This window comes from Sceloporus occidentalis, unplaced genomic scaffold (assembly GCF_023333645.1).
Source record: "Sceloporus occidentalis isolate IW3139 unplaced genomic scaffold, rSceOcc1.0.p SCAF_1, whole genome shotgun sequence".
Classification (NCBI taxonomy): Eukaryota; Metazoa; Chordata; class Lepidosauria; order Squamata; family Phrynosomatidae; genus Sceloporus; species Sceloporus occidentalis.
In genome coordinates, this window is record NW_028316981.1 from 246,917,082 (window position 1) to 246,929,477 (window position 12,396).

Below are 12,396 nucleotides of genomic sequence, written 5' to 3' on the forward strand. Positions count from 1 at the left end.
TGCTGAGAGAGAAGGTTAAATGTCTCCGAAAACTAGGATTCCCAGGATTCCCTAGCACTGAGCCAGGGCAGTTAAAGGGGTGTCAAACTGGATTATTTATGCAGTGCGGTTGCAGCCGAACATGTTTCTATTTGGCACAAAGCTTCCTGGACCCCCTTCATGTCAAAATAAACATCTTAAAAGTATTAGAAGGACTGGAAGATTCTTTGGTTGGTTTTAATGGTAATTTTGAGAGTTGAAATACATTCCAATTATTTTTATTCAATTAGGGCTACGTTTATTTGCAAAAGATCCGCCATTTTAACATTACGGGAATTTTCCGGGGATTTTGACTGAATATTTTGTGTGATGGGGGGATTCAGTATGTTTTGATCAGATGTGCAGGGAAATATCTTCGAAGCTTGTTGGCAACACTGGTTGTGAACCCAGAGCAGAGCTCTGCTGTTCTGTTTCTGCTGCTCCGCTCCGCTCTGGGGCTCACAACAAACTCCACTTCCCAGAATTCCATAGCATTGAGCCACAGCAGTTAAAGTGCTCTCAAAGAGGATCATTTCTGCAATGTGTATGCAGCCTTTGCAACTCCATTTCTTGTAGCTTTCCTTTTTTGTTATTATTATTCAGAGGGCCTTTTAGAACTGATGGCTTTTAAGAAAAGGGCCCCTTGGCATCCATGGAGGCTCAAGCCCCGTTGAATACAATGGCATAGCAAAATGGTGTCCCTTGCCATCTGGGATAAAGAGGGCCAGCTGTACATTTACAGATTTGCTTTCATGTGGGTAATAGTTTGAATGTTAGCTTTCAGTATGTTGTTGTTTTTTTATTTCCACTGCAATTATTTTGACGGAGTCCCAGTCCTGGGGGAGACTTGACATTTGTCTTCCATTTTCTGTTCTGTTCTGAAGAAAACACCAAAAAGACTGAAAACAGGAGATGAGAAAGTTTGCATTGAACACCGTTTTGTAAACTTGGGGAGGGTAGGAAGACATATTTTTAAAAAGACTGAGAAAGTTCAATACAACATACTCCATTTATAAGGACAGGTGGCTTACCTGTAGCAGTATTTCTTCTTTGAGTGGTCATCTGCAAATGCATACAAATGGCTTAGACTGACCAGCTTCCGTCAGCAGAGGAGGGAGTGCCAAGCCACACAAGAAAGGCACATAGACCCAAAACACAATGGCCATTTATGAAACCAGGCCTAAGGGCATGCAAACATGGAGACAAAGAGTCCCGCTAATATGACAATTCTACGGAGTCAAATAGAAAATCCAATGCTGAGACGTAGTGGGAAAAGTCACCAATGGAGGGGAAACGTGGCCATTGGCAAAAAAAACAGGCTTAACATTTTCTCCTCAGGAGTACAAAGGGACCTTGCCAAGTGAACTAACTGTGGCAAGTGGCCATTTTATTAAAAAAGAATGTTCCTCAGAAAAATAAAGGTCCTTGCCAAATGCAAAGGTGAGGCAAGCTGTTGTTCAATAGCTTTACCTCAACATTTAAATTCACACTTAAGTACACAAGCAACAAGCAATTTAGGAGAGAAGGGCTGCTGCTGCTGCTGCAGCAGCAGGGAGGCACTTAGCATTCTCTGTGCAGCTTCTGAGCAGACCTCAGTGGCTGCTTTCTTAGGCTCTGACATGGCCCTCTCTGAATCCCAGGCTCCGGCTGGTGACAGAGAGCCCCACGCTTCCCTGACCGTCCACGCCCTGAATGTCCTGACCGGCCTCCCTGCCACAGGCCTGGCCATGCGCTTCCTGTGGCTGGAGGATCCTAACGCATCGTGGATGGAGCTGATGAAGAGGTAGGTGGGACAGAAGAGGGCTTTCCATGCTACATGGTTATAGCACTACGGATCCACTTTAGGTGGGACTGCATAGAATCACAAGGTTGGAAGAGACCCCAAGGGTCATCCAGTCCAACTCCATGATATGCAGGAATATGTCAAAGTCAAAGCACCCTTGGCCAATGTCAATCCATCCTCTGTTTAAAAACCTGCAAAGGAGGAGACTTCACTACCCTCCGAAGCAGCTAAGTACATGCCCTCAACTGCAAATCCCTGGGTTCCATAGAGTGGGACCATGGCAAAGTGGAATCATAGTCCAATAGCTCTATAGTGCGCAAGGGCTCTTGGATGCACTCAACAAGGGCACGAATGAGTTGGTTGTGCTGCTGCACCCATTCATGCCTTTCTGTTCCAGCACAACCAACACAGACGGGTGTTTGGACAAGAGCAGCCTGGCACTCCAGCGGTTGAAAGCGGGCATCTACAAGCTGCACTTTGAAACAGGGCCATACTGGCACCAACAGGGCTACTGCTGCTTCTACCCTTACATGGAAGTTTTGCTCCCGGCCCGGGGAAAGTCTGAGGCTGGTGGGAAGGGAAGCAGGAGGAACCATGGCACACCAGAGAGGACTGAAGGCTAGGTCCCTGCCCTCTTATGGATGACCTTCCTGTTGTGGCTCAACATATATATGCATATACATATATATATTTGGACAACAGCTCTTTTGTCTGTTCCAGGTCGTCTTCACCATCACAGAGGCAGAACCAAAGGTCCACATCCCGCTGCTGCTCAGCCCCTATTCCTATACCACCTACAGGGGAAGCTAGTTCAAGAGATGGGGCTGGCTCAGAGAAGGGCCACTCTCAGGGCATTCAGACCACGCTGGCTTGTTTCCAAGAACTGAGAGTTGGCGCTGCAACCCCAGCCCCTGGCTTTACACATGGGAGCTTGGCTACAACCTGCTGCCTGCCATTAAACATGAGACAAAATAAATAGCTAACTGTGCAAGGTTGTTGTGAGTGAATGTAAAGACTGCTCCTTGCAGTCTTCTTTTAATGAAATGAGTGTCTGGGGAAAGCCTTAGCCCCTCGTCCGAAGGGTATGGCACTTGTGGGGCTCCAGCAGAGGACTACGTCGGTGTTTGTGTTGCTGCTGCTCTTGAAGGAAAGGACAGCTCCACAGATTCCCCCAAATCTTATCTTGAAAAATGGGAGGAGGCCTGCTCAGACCAGGTATGAAAAGCCTCTCACACACCGGAGCCCGTATAATGCACAGGAAGGCTGTGGGTCCTGCCCTGATGTCTCTCTCAGGTGCTGCTGCCTCCAGTCCTTCCTCTTCTTCTTCCTTTCCCCAGACCCCCAGCAAGGGCACCAGGCAGGCCTTTTCCATGCCAGACTCTCAGGCTGCCACTGTTCACAAGGACTGGGCCTGGAGGTTCTGCGACGTAGGCGTGGAGACAAATCCCGCAGGGCCTTGGCCCAGAGTCTGGCCAAGGACGGAGGTCTCCAGCGGCTTGAAGCCCAGATTGTCCAAGGGGATCCCAAAGGCGGACAGTTTGGCCTCGTATGTGCGCAGCAAGTCATTGTGTGCCTGCAGAGGGAGTGAGGGAGAGGACAAAGTTATCAGTGGATACCACTGCATTCTGGAATCCGGAGGTTTTCCCGAGAGAGCTACAGCCACTCTTTTGGGGGCATCTATGCAACTGTGGCTAGCCACAAAGGCTTTCAGGCTAAGAATGGTTAAATGCCAAATTTCCAGACTACAAGGAACATGGCGCATGTGGGGGGGGGGGCAACTCTTACCTTGCACACTCTGGCAAGCTCATACTGCAGGTCTTTGATGGCATTGTTTTTGGAATCAAGCACATCCTGTGAAGGAAGATGGGGGGCGGTGTTAATGCAGCGTGTCAAAGAACTGGCACAATAGAGGCTAACCAGTGCCTTGCGCGGGTATGTATTGGAGGGATGTCATGGTACTGTTTGAGGAGTGGGTCACTGACCATTCCTTTATAGACCAGAGTGGGGCAGTTTCTCCAGCAGAGCCAAGGCTCGCTTCCTTTCGACAGCCAGCATGGCACAGTGGTTTGAGAAGGACTTCCATCCTCACTCAGCTATGGAAGCCCACTGGGTGACTCTCTCAGCCTCAGAGGAAGGCAAAGGCAAAGCCCCTCTGAACAAGAGCCCTATCACATTGCACTATTACAACACTATATTCCACTTTAACTGCCATGTCAAAATCACACAGAATTCTGGGATTTGCAGCCTCACTAAGAAACCCACAAACAGAACTTGGAAATCTTAGGGGAGGGGGTCCAAAAAGTTACATCCTTAAGATGTGACCATCAGTCTCAGGAGAGGAAAGCTCCTTTGGTCCTGTATTTTTTGGCAAGGGAAGTGGAGAAAGGAAGTGGCACAAATCTACTAATCCCTAGAAGTGGAAGTTCCCTGTGGAGTTGCCTTGTGTAGCGGCAGCTGGGCACAGGAATGTGGAAGCCTCAGAGGGAAGAAGCAGCTGAGTGAGGTGCTCTGCTCTGGGAAGCCTCTCTCGCCTTTCACATCTCCAGTTACTGGTGCCAGCAGGACTTGGAATGTCTCAGCTGCAAAGCCCCATTCCCAGATGCTTTAGGTCCCGGGAGACTGATATTTCCATCCCAAGGACCAGCCAGCCAAAAGAGGCAGCCCAAGGTGGAAGGAGCCACTGGGATGCCCACAAGAGCCTTGACCTCTTGGTGGCTGCCCTTGAATCTGAGGCCTGGCTCAGTGGGCAGTGTGCCAGAGCATGGGAAGGCTCCTGGGGGAAAGGATCTGCTAGACCTGAAAACACAGTGTTCATGTTTAGCAGGAGGGCATTTCAGAGATGGCAGCATAGGAAGAAAGGGGAAATAGCAGCGAACTCAGCAAAAAGGAAAAGCCTGTGGAGTGGAAAGGAGGAGGCTCCCTGGAGGAGCTAGAAGGCCCTGACTTCCCCAGGAGGCCTCAGGGAGAAAGGGAAGAAGGAAGGAAGGAAGGAACTGTAAAGACAGCCAAAGCTGTCCCTGCTTTTCATGTCTACCGGCAGGGACCCCCAAACTGTCTTTAAAGTAGGGTGTTCACCTCTGGCAGGCAGGTCACCATTAAGTTTGACTATTTGCAGTTATGTTTTTTACAAGACAATGAAAACACAATACACTGTCTTAAACATTATCTTCACCACCTAAGTAAAGATCCTAACACTCTGAGTAGCATGAAAGCAACAGCAAAATAATGGTCATTTAGGATGCTTCTGAATGACCGTTCCGGCAAAGCTCAACTACATAGGATTCTTGGTGGTGCCAGGTCATTTCGGGTAGGGGCACCAGCCTCCTCATGAAGGGGGCTTGAACCACCCTTGCCCTCCTTGTTTTGGGGTCCATGCCACTGGTGATTGAGTAAATAAGCAGGAGACAGTTTTGGCCAAAAGGCAAGGTGTTACTTCAGGCCCTCTCAGCTACACATGGGAAAAGGTGTGCCTGATCTTTGCCATAATCTGGATTCTTGGACCGGATGAAACTGCACTCATCCAGCAGACTGGCATTTGCCACTTGGGCGCGGGGCACATGAATAGGAAACTTCTAGAACAGCATTGTGTTGGTGCTAAGCCCATCCTTACCCTGATCATATGCTCAAGGGGGTGACAATGAATGAAATCCCAGCAATCTGGTTTTATAGATTAGATTGCCGTTCCTCCCTTCTGTCTCCTCAAAATGGGACTTCAAGCTTGGGCAAGGCTGGAGAAAGTTCACTTTTCGGGGAGGCTGCTCTTTTCTCTGCCAGTGTGGCTATTGCCTTCATGTGTTCACCCCACCAGCAATTCTGCATTACCTGAGATTCTCACTGAGATTTAAAAAACTGGATGGAGATATGAAAATACCCCTAATAAGTAAGTATAATTCCTTGGGAAGGGATCAGTAGGGGGCAGAGTACCTCCAGCTTGCGGGTGACCACGCTGAGGGCGCTGGGGTCGAGGTTGGAGGCTGCCAGGACCTCGTTGAGCTGCACTTCCTTCTTCTCCAGGATGTTGGCCAGACCCAGCAGCTTCCGCTCCAGCAGCAGATTCTTGAAGCCCGTCTTCTGCTGCACCTCGTTGATGGCTTTGGTGAACTTCTGATACAGATCGTCCCGCTCTTCCTGAACCTGGGCAACCACCACCAATACATATACACACGGGGTCAGAGAGAGCAGTGAACCCAGCCCAGAGTTGGGAAAGATCCTCTTTTGGACTGCAGTGCCCAGAATTCCCCTGTCAGCATGGCCACGCTACTTGTTAATCTTGCTGGCTGGGGGCATTCTGAAAGATGTAGTCCAACAAGAAGGTGGTTTAAGTGCTGAGACTGCCTCATCATGCTTCCTCCCAACCACCTCCATTAGAAGGCAATGGCTCCTTCTCCAAGCCTTCACAAGGGGCTGCTACCAAGACATCCGCACTTCTAACTTGCGTGTGCTTCCCCTTCCCTGGAGCCAGATGGATGTAACCTGCAGTGATCCTGGCTTCTCACTCTGTGGCAATAAAGGGACCACCCAGCATTGTAGGCTTGGCCAGTGTTCTCAGGAAAGGAGCCACAGTACAGGGAAAGGGGCTCTGTTCTCCCCCTCCGACAAAGTTGGCAAGATTGGCGCTGGAAGCCAGAGGGGTGGGAGTGGGGACGAGGCAGCCTGACCCACTTCTCCTCAGGCCCCTTCATTAAGACAAGCCCATGATGGCCCTCTGAAGGACAAGCAGCTAATGAGCTCCTGGGCTTAACACTTGAAGGCAAATGAGCCCCTCTTCCAAATGAGTCACGCTTGCTTCCCACAAAGTAGCCTGTGAATTACACACCACACACAGGGAATTTCAAGGTGGATCTTTCAGATTCTCCAATGGAAACCCCAATTTTATTGTGTGACTCTGATTGCCTTTCTTGTTCCCAGGAAGACCAGGGCTTTTTTGTTAAGTTTTTCTCTCCAACAAAGGTAAAGCAATGGTGAATTTGGCTTTCACTGGCAAGTTTATTTGTTACAATACATAAACCTATCTCTAGTTGTGACAGGCAAAGGCTTCTTGACAGGCTCAATGTGCTCTCCCTAAAAAAGAGGGTCTTGCAGTCCCACACAGGACAGAAGCACCCTAAATCTCAAAGGGCGTTCAACTTTGGTGCTACTAATGGAGATGGTTGGGAGAACATTTGGCTTCTCCAGAAAGCCAAGAGGACACATTTTAATAACTGCAGGGATCTGAGGTGCTTCAATTTTTCAACATCTGTTTATCAAACTTCCTGAGGCAACTGTAGTGATTTGGGAGCTAAAGTGGCAATGGCTGTTGCTGCTGCAACCCAGAAATTCCTGCCTTAAGCATCCCCTTTCCCCCCACCTCAAAGAATATCCAGAGGGGCCTTCAGGGAGGGTAGGAGGTCTACTGCATGATGAGAGGACATAGACTGAGGTATTTTACCCCAAGCTGGCTAAACCCTGGATCTCCCTTCCCATCTTTTCGGATGCCGAGATCAGCCACAGCACCCCTAGCTCTCACTTGGTCCCTACCTTGCTGAATCTCTGCTGAAGCACCTCATGCTCCCACTGGAGATCCTTCAGCTCCTTCTCAGTCACTTTTAGGCGGGCCCGGATGCTCTGCAGAGAGAAGGGAAGGTGTTGTGGGGCTGAGCATGCAGGAAAGCCCTTGAGCAAGTTCTTCTTTGTCCCCAAGTCTGAGTGCCATTCCGATTCTTGTAAATACCAGCACAGGATGGGAGTCTGTGCAAGAGCATCTCCTTGGTCAGAGAGGCAGCTTAACTGCCCAGTCTTACTGGGGAGGCCAAGGTATGATCCTAGGGAGTGTTGAACCCAGGGACTTACCACCAGCATGATTTTGTCCTTCTCGTAGTGCGCCAGCTTCCTCTGGAGCTCAGCCACTTCCTCGCGGGCTCGCTGCAGTGGCTCCACAAGCCTTTTGTTCTGGAGCAACACTTCCGCCATCTCCTTCTCCAAATGTTCTTCCTTCTTCTTCATTTCCTCCATCTGCTCCTGTATCCCAAGATGAAATAAACCTGGTCATCAGGCCTCATCCACCTTGTCCTAGCAGCAAAAGACCCCAGTGTCCTGCATCACTCCTTCCTTTCCCTTCCACTGTCTGCTACCTGACCACACATCCCTGGCCCCTGCTTGCAGTCTCCCTTGGACAAAGTCTTGTGCGGTGGATTTTACCTTGAGGGTGTTGATCAATGCCAAGTTGTTCAGAGTCACATCATTGTAGTAGTTCTTGATGTCACTGAAGGCCTTCTCGTGGTTCTTCATCAGTGTGTTGATCTGCCCATTCTTCCTCTCTTCGATCTCATGGATTTCAGTCTTCCTGCGCAGGTCCAGCTCTTCACGGAGCACTCGCATCTTTTTCTCATACTTGGCTTCAATCTCTGGGGAAGCAGCAGCCAGAGCAGATTTAGTGTCCAAGTGAACAGGGGATAAAGCCATGGAAGTACCTGAAGGAGCACCTCTTGCTGCATCTATATACCTGCCTATGGACTGCGGTCTGAAGGACCCCCTGTGCCCCACCAGTGGGTGCCATACATTGTGCATGGAAAGATGGACTTCTCTTTTGGGACACCCAGCTGTGAAATGCCTTCCTCACAGAGGCCTGATACTGGTGCTAATGCTGAATTCATTCTACTGCTAAGTTAAAATATGGCTTTTATCAAAGCCTTTAGGGGTTAATTGTTTTGCCCAAATCTGTACAGGTTGGGTTTTTTAAAAAGCCTGTTTAAATTTGTTTAAGTGCTAAATTCTTTAATATACCGTTTAAATTATTCTGAATTTTTTAAGTTTTTCTAAATTGATTTTATCTGTATGATATCCTGAGATCTTGTTATATAAACACTTTAATAATAAATAATAAACAAGTAAATAATAAATACGCTGGCCTGCTGAACCTGAAGGGAGGAGCCCTGGTGTGGACACAGCTCATTTTACCGCGTTTTTTGATGGCCAATCCCAGAACTGACCTTTCACTTGTCTCTCAAAGTCATTACGCAGTCGCGTCGTGTCTTCTTGTTGTTTCTGCCAAGACAACAAGGCTGGTTAGTGATGCTTCTTGCAAACATGAAAGGGGCCGCTCCCTCCCACCCAAGACGTCTGGAGAAAGAGCCGAGGGCTGGGGAGTCTTGCCCAGAAAGCAGGATTCGTCCTGGCCCAGGTGTCTCGGATCCCAGGGCAGCCTCCATTTCAGACATACCAGGCGCAGGTTCTTCACTATCATCTCATTGGCCAGCTCCTGCTCCTTCAGCTCCACCTTCAGGGTGCGCATGTCCTTACGCAGCTCCATCTCCTGGGACCGGTGGTCCTTCTGAGCCAGCTTCATGGACACTGTCCCCTCCGCCTTCAGCTCCGTGAGGTTATTCTGGTGCTCATAGAGCAGGTGCTTCACTTTCTGTTTGTAAACCTGAGACGAGAAAAGGAGGCCAAGGCTCAACTCACAGGACCAGAATCCTCAAAAGCAATTTCCTCAAGCTCCCATTAACACCCATCAGCAAGGACACATAATTCTGTAGAGCACCTGATAAAGCTCAACTCAATGTGGGTGATTCAGTGCTGTTCCGGTGAAGGAAGGGGCAAAGAGGGAAGAAATGGGTGAGACCCCCCAAAGCCTCACCTTGATCTCCACTTGGTGACGCTCTTCTGCCTCCTCCATTTCGCGGTCCTTGTTGCGCAGTTCTGCCTTCTTCTCGTCCAACTGCCGCCGCGTGATCTCCCAGAAGGTGTGGATCTTGTCCCGCTCCAGCTGGAAGTAGTTGCGCTCCTCTCTCTCACGGTCCAACTCCTCCCGGATCCGCCCAATGTGTTCATCCAGCTGCACGACCGAGGAAAGGGGGTCAGCCCATGTCAGGGATGGATGGAGAGGATGAAGAGGGAGCCCACACATATAGCACACAAGTTGTACATGCGCAGGGCTCCTTTGCTATCAAGGTCTGAGGGCAGTGTTTTTTAATTTTGTTTCTTAACTTTATCCTTTTATTTAAAAACAAACAATTCAGTACAAAACAAATACAGAAATAACTTTCCATTACTTGATCACTGATATGTTTTTTTTCTCCATTTCTCGTGTCAAACACATGACCTAATCTTATATTTCTTAACTAAAGTGATGTTTTTAATGGAGCAAATTTTCTGCAAAATTATATTTATGACATTTATGTAATAAACTTAGCTATAATCGCTTCCCAAAATGAGAAAATGGAACTGCATATTTATCAACATTGAATAAATGCTTGGTTCCAGGTTTTTGTTTTTGTTTTTGTAGCAGAGCGGGGAAGCATGAAGCCCTCCAGATGCTGTTGGACTGCGACTCCCAGCAGCTCTAAACAGCACAGATGGGAAATGAAATGGTGCACATGCCCCAGCCTTGCTCACCTGCTCCTTGGTCATGCCCTCGGGCGGAAGGGCATCCACCACCGGGCTTTTCCCTTTGCCCTTCTTGCCACCTCCAGCTTTCTTCTCAGCTTTCTTTTTCGGCGCCTGGAAGGAGGAAAGGAGGAAGAGAGGGAGAGACGTGAGCAAGTGGGACTGATGTGAAGTCAAGGGCTTTCATGGCCGGCATCCATAGTTTTTTGTGGGGTTTTCGAGATACATGGCCATGTTCCAGAAGGATTTATTCCTGACGTTTTGCCTGCATCTGTGGCTGGCATCTTTAGAGAAAGGAATTCTGGATTGTGCCAACAACTATTCAGGATGCACAGAGAAGCCACTGAAATCCAGAAAAACCTAGACAACTTCAACAAGAAAGAAGAAACCCTGAAAGTGAACAAACTTTGGCTCCCAGTCCTGAAAAACCCCAAAATCAAGACCCAGCCAATGCAAAGGAAAAGCCTCCAGGGATAATGGGGTTTCCCAGCAGACAATGGATCATTAAGTAAATACACACTCTATAGGCCTTGCCATTCAACAACAGAACAATAAACGAATTAACATGGAAATGGCTTCCTCTCAGCCAACAGTATATGCACTCCTCCCTCCACGTTCCCTGGGGTTAAGGGCACAGGACCCCCTTTAAAGGGGAAAAACCGCAAATAAGAAAAACATGTTTTTACCTGAGAGAAGGACACCTCTCCAGGAATCTCTAGGTCCTCCAGAGCAACTCTGTGGTCAACATCTGCCAGACATTGACCACAGAGTTGAGCTGGAGAAACTACAAAGGCCTAGTGGAGTGTCTTCTCTAGGCAGCTCTAGGTCCTCCAATGCAACTTTGTGGTCCATGCCCAATAGACATTGACCTCAGAGTTGCACTGGAGGAGCTACAAAGGCCTAGTGGAGTATTCCCTCTAGGAATCTCTAGGTCTTTCAGTGCGGCGTTTAGTTAAAGTTGACCATAGAGTTGCACTGGAGGAGGAACTCGATATTCCTAGAGAGAACATATTAATCAGATCCATGAATAACCAAATCTGCAAATATCAAAGCCACAAATATGGAGGGATGAGTGTGTGTGTGTGTGTGTGTGTATATATATATATATCTTCCAAGCCATCATTCCCTGAAGATGCCACCGCAGCTGCTGGGGAAACATCAGGAATAAAGTCTTCCAGAACCCAGCCTCAGAGCCCGAAAAGCCCACAAAAACCTAAGCGGGACTGAACTTCAGGACTGGCAGAAACGCCTATGCCTTCAGTGGGGCAACAATGGCGGCATCTGTGCTTCCGAAGTCATCTGTCTGGACGCCACTTGAATGGCCATGGCTCCACACTCTGGAATATATATCCATCTATGTATGGGACTCTTTGAACCCTGGTCCCCAGAGATTCAAAGGAGCCACTTGGAAACCCACTGGGTGACCGTGGGCAAGAAGCCTCAGTTGAATCAGTTGAATGGCAAACCCCCTCTGAGCAAATATCATGATGATGATGATGATGATGATGATGATGATGATGATGATGATGATGATATATGAATATAACAATATATAATTGGGGACAAGGATTGAGTGTCGGGCTGTAGGACTCTGGAGACCAGGGTTCGAATCCTGCCTCATCCATGGGAACCCACGCTCTCTCGGCCAAGGAAAGCCTATGGAAGGTCCCCCTTGGGGCTGCCAGAAGCCACACACCCCTAGCCCAGGCTGGGCATTCCGGGAGTTGTAGTTCTTTGGGGCTCTGTCCTTCCTCCCCACCCGTTCCTCTGCTCCTTGAGCATGCGCAGAGGGCCTACCAGGGCAGCAGAGACAACCGCCTCCCCGCCCGGCCTCCCCACGGCCTCCAGCCCGGCTCCTTCCCGCCCTTCCTCGCCCGAGGGCCCACCATGGCGCTGCTGCTGACGGAGGGTCCCTCCCGAGGCCTCTCTCCTCCAGAGCCCTAGGCCGGGAGTCTCCCCGTCGCCTAGCAACCGCGCGCCAGGCTTCGCGAGAGGCGCCTCTTCCCCTTGGCCACGCCCCTGGCAACCAGGCCCAGCCCTAGCAATGGGGCGGGAGGGAGGGGGGCCTACTTCTCACCCTTCTGCCCTGGACTGTTATTGTTATTGTTATTGCTATGGCCATTGCCACACTGTAGAATCAATGCAGTTTGACACCCCTTTAACTGTCATGGCTACATCCTATGGCATCCTGGGATTGGGATAAAACTGAGGATGAGGAGGATTATTATCAT

At 49.3% G+C, this 12,396-nt stretch overlaps 2 protein-coding genes across 2 annotated transcripts; one reads left to right on the forward strand and one right to left on the reverse strand.

Annotated features, from left to right (window-relative positions):
- Positions 1 to 961: 961 nt before the first annotated feature.
- On the reverse strand, positions 962 to 12,143 carry LOC149323716 (dynein regulatory complex subunit 4-like). The gene is made up of 11 exons (XM_089491313.1): positions 12,052 to 12,143; positions 10,175 to 10,279; positions 9,417 to 9,614; positions 9,000 to 9,206; positions 8,770 to 8,824; positions 7,979 to 8,184; positions 7,631 to 7,798; positions 7,319 to 7,405; positions 5,726 to 5,935; positions 3,587 to 3,652; positions 962 to 3,374 (listed from the first exon to the last, which is right to left on the reverse strand). Exons 1-11 carry the CDS (start codon positions 12,052 to 12,054, stop codon positions 3,198 to 3,200), a joined length of 1,482 nt encoding a protein of 493 aa, XP_089347439.1. The 5' UTR covers positions 12,055 to 12,143; the 3' UTR covers positions 962 to 3,197.
- LOC149323717 (5-hydroxyisourate hydrolase-like) lies at positions 1,638 to 2,424 on the forward strand. Its single transcript, XM_089480788.1, has 2 exons — positions 1,638 to 1,801; positions 2,199 to 2,424. The coding sequence occupies exons 1-2, from the start codon at positions 1,638 to 1,640 to the stop codon at positions 2,422 to 2,424; spliced, it is 390 nt and encodes a 129-aa protein (XP_089336914.1).
- Positions 12,144 to 12,396: the final 253 nt, after the last annotated feature.

Excerpts from the sequence above, each read along its gene's own strand:
- LOC149323717 (XM_089480788.1), top strand. The coding sequence starts at position 1,638 with ATGGCCCTCTCTGAATCCCAGGCTCCGGCTGGTGACAGAGAGCCCCAC. Across the intron at positions 1,802-2,198 it reads TGGATGGAGCTGATGAAGAG|CACAACCAACACAGACGGGT; the intron begins GTAGGTGGGACA and ends TTTCTGTTCCAG.
- LOC149323716 (XM_089491313.1), bottom strand. Across the intron at positions 3,653-5,725 it reads TGGTCACCCGCAAGCTGGAG|GATGTGCTTGATTCCAAAAA; the intron begins GTACTCTGCCCC and ends CTTCCTTCACAG. Across the intron at positions 3,375-3,586 it reads AGCTTGCCAGAGTGTGCAAG|GCACACAATGACTTGCTGCG; the intron begins GTAAGAGTTGCC and ends CTCCCTCTGCAG.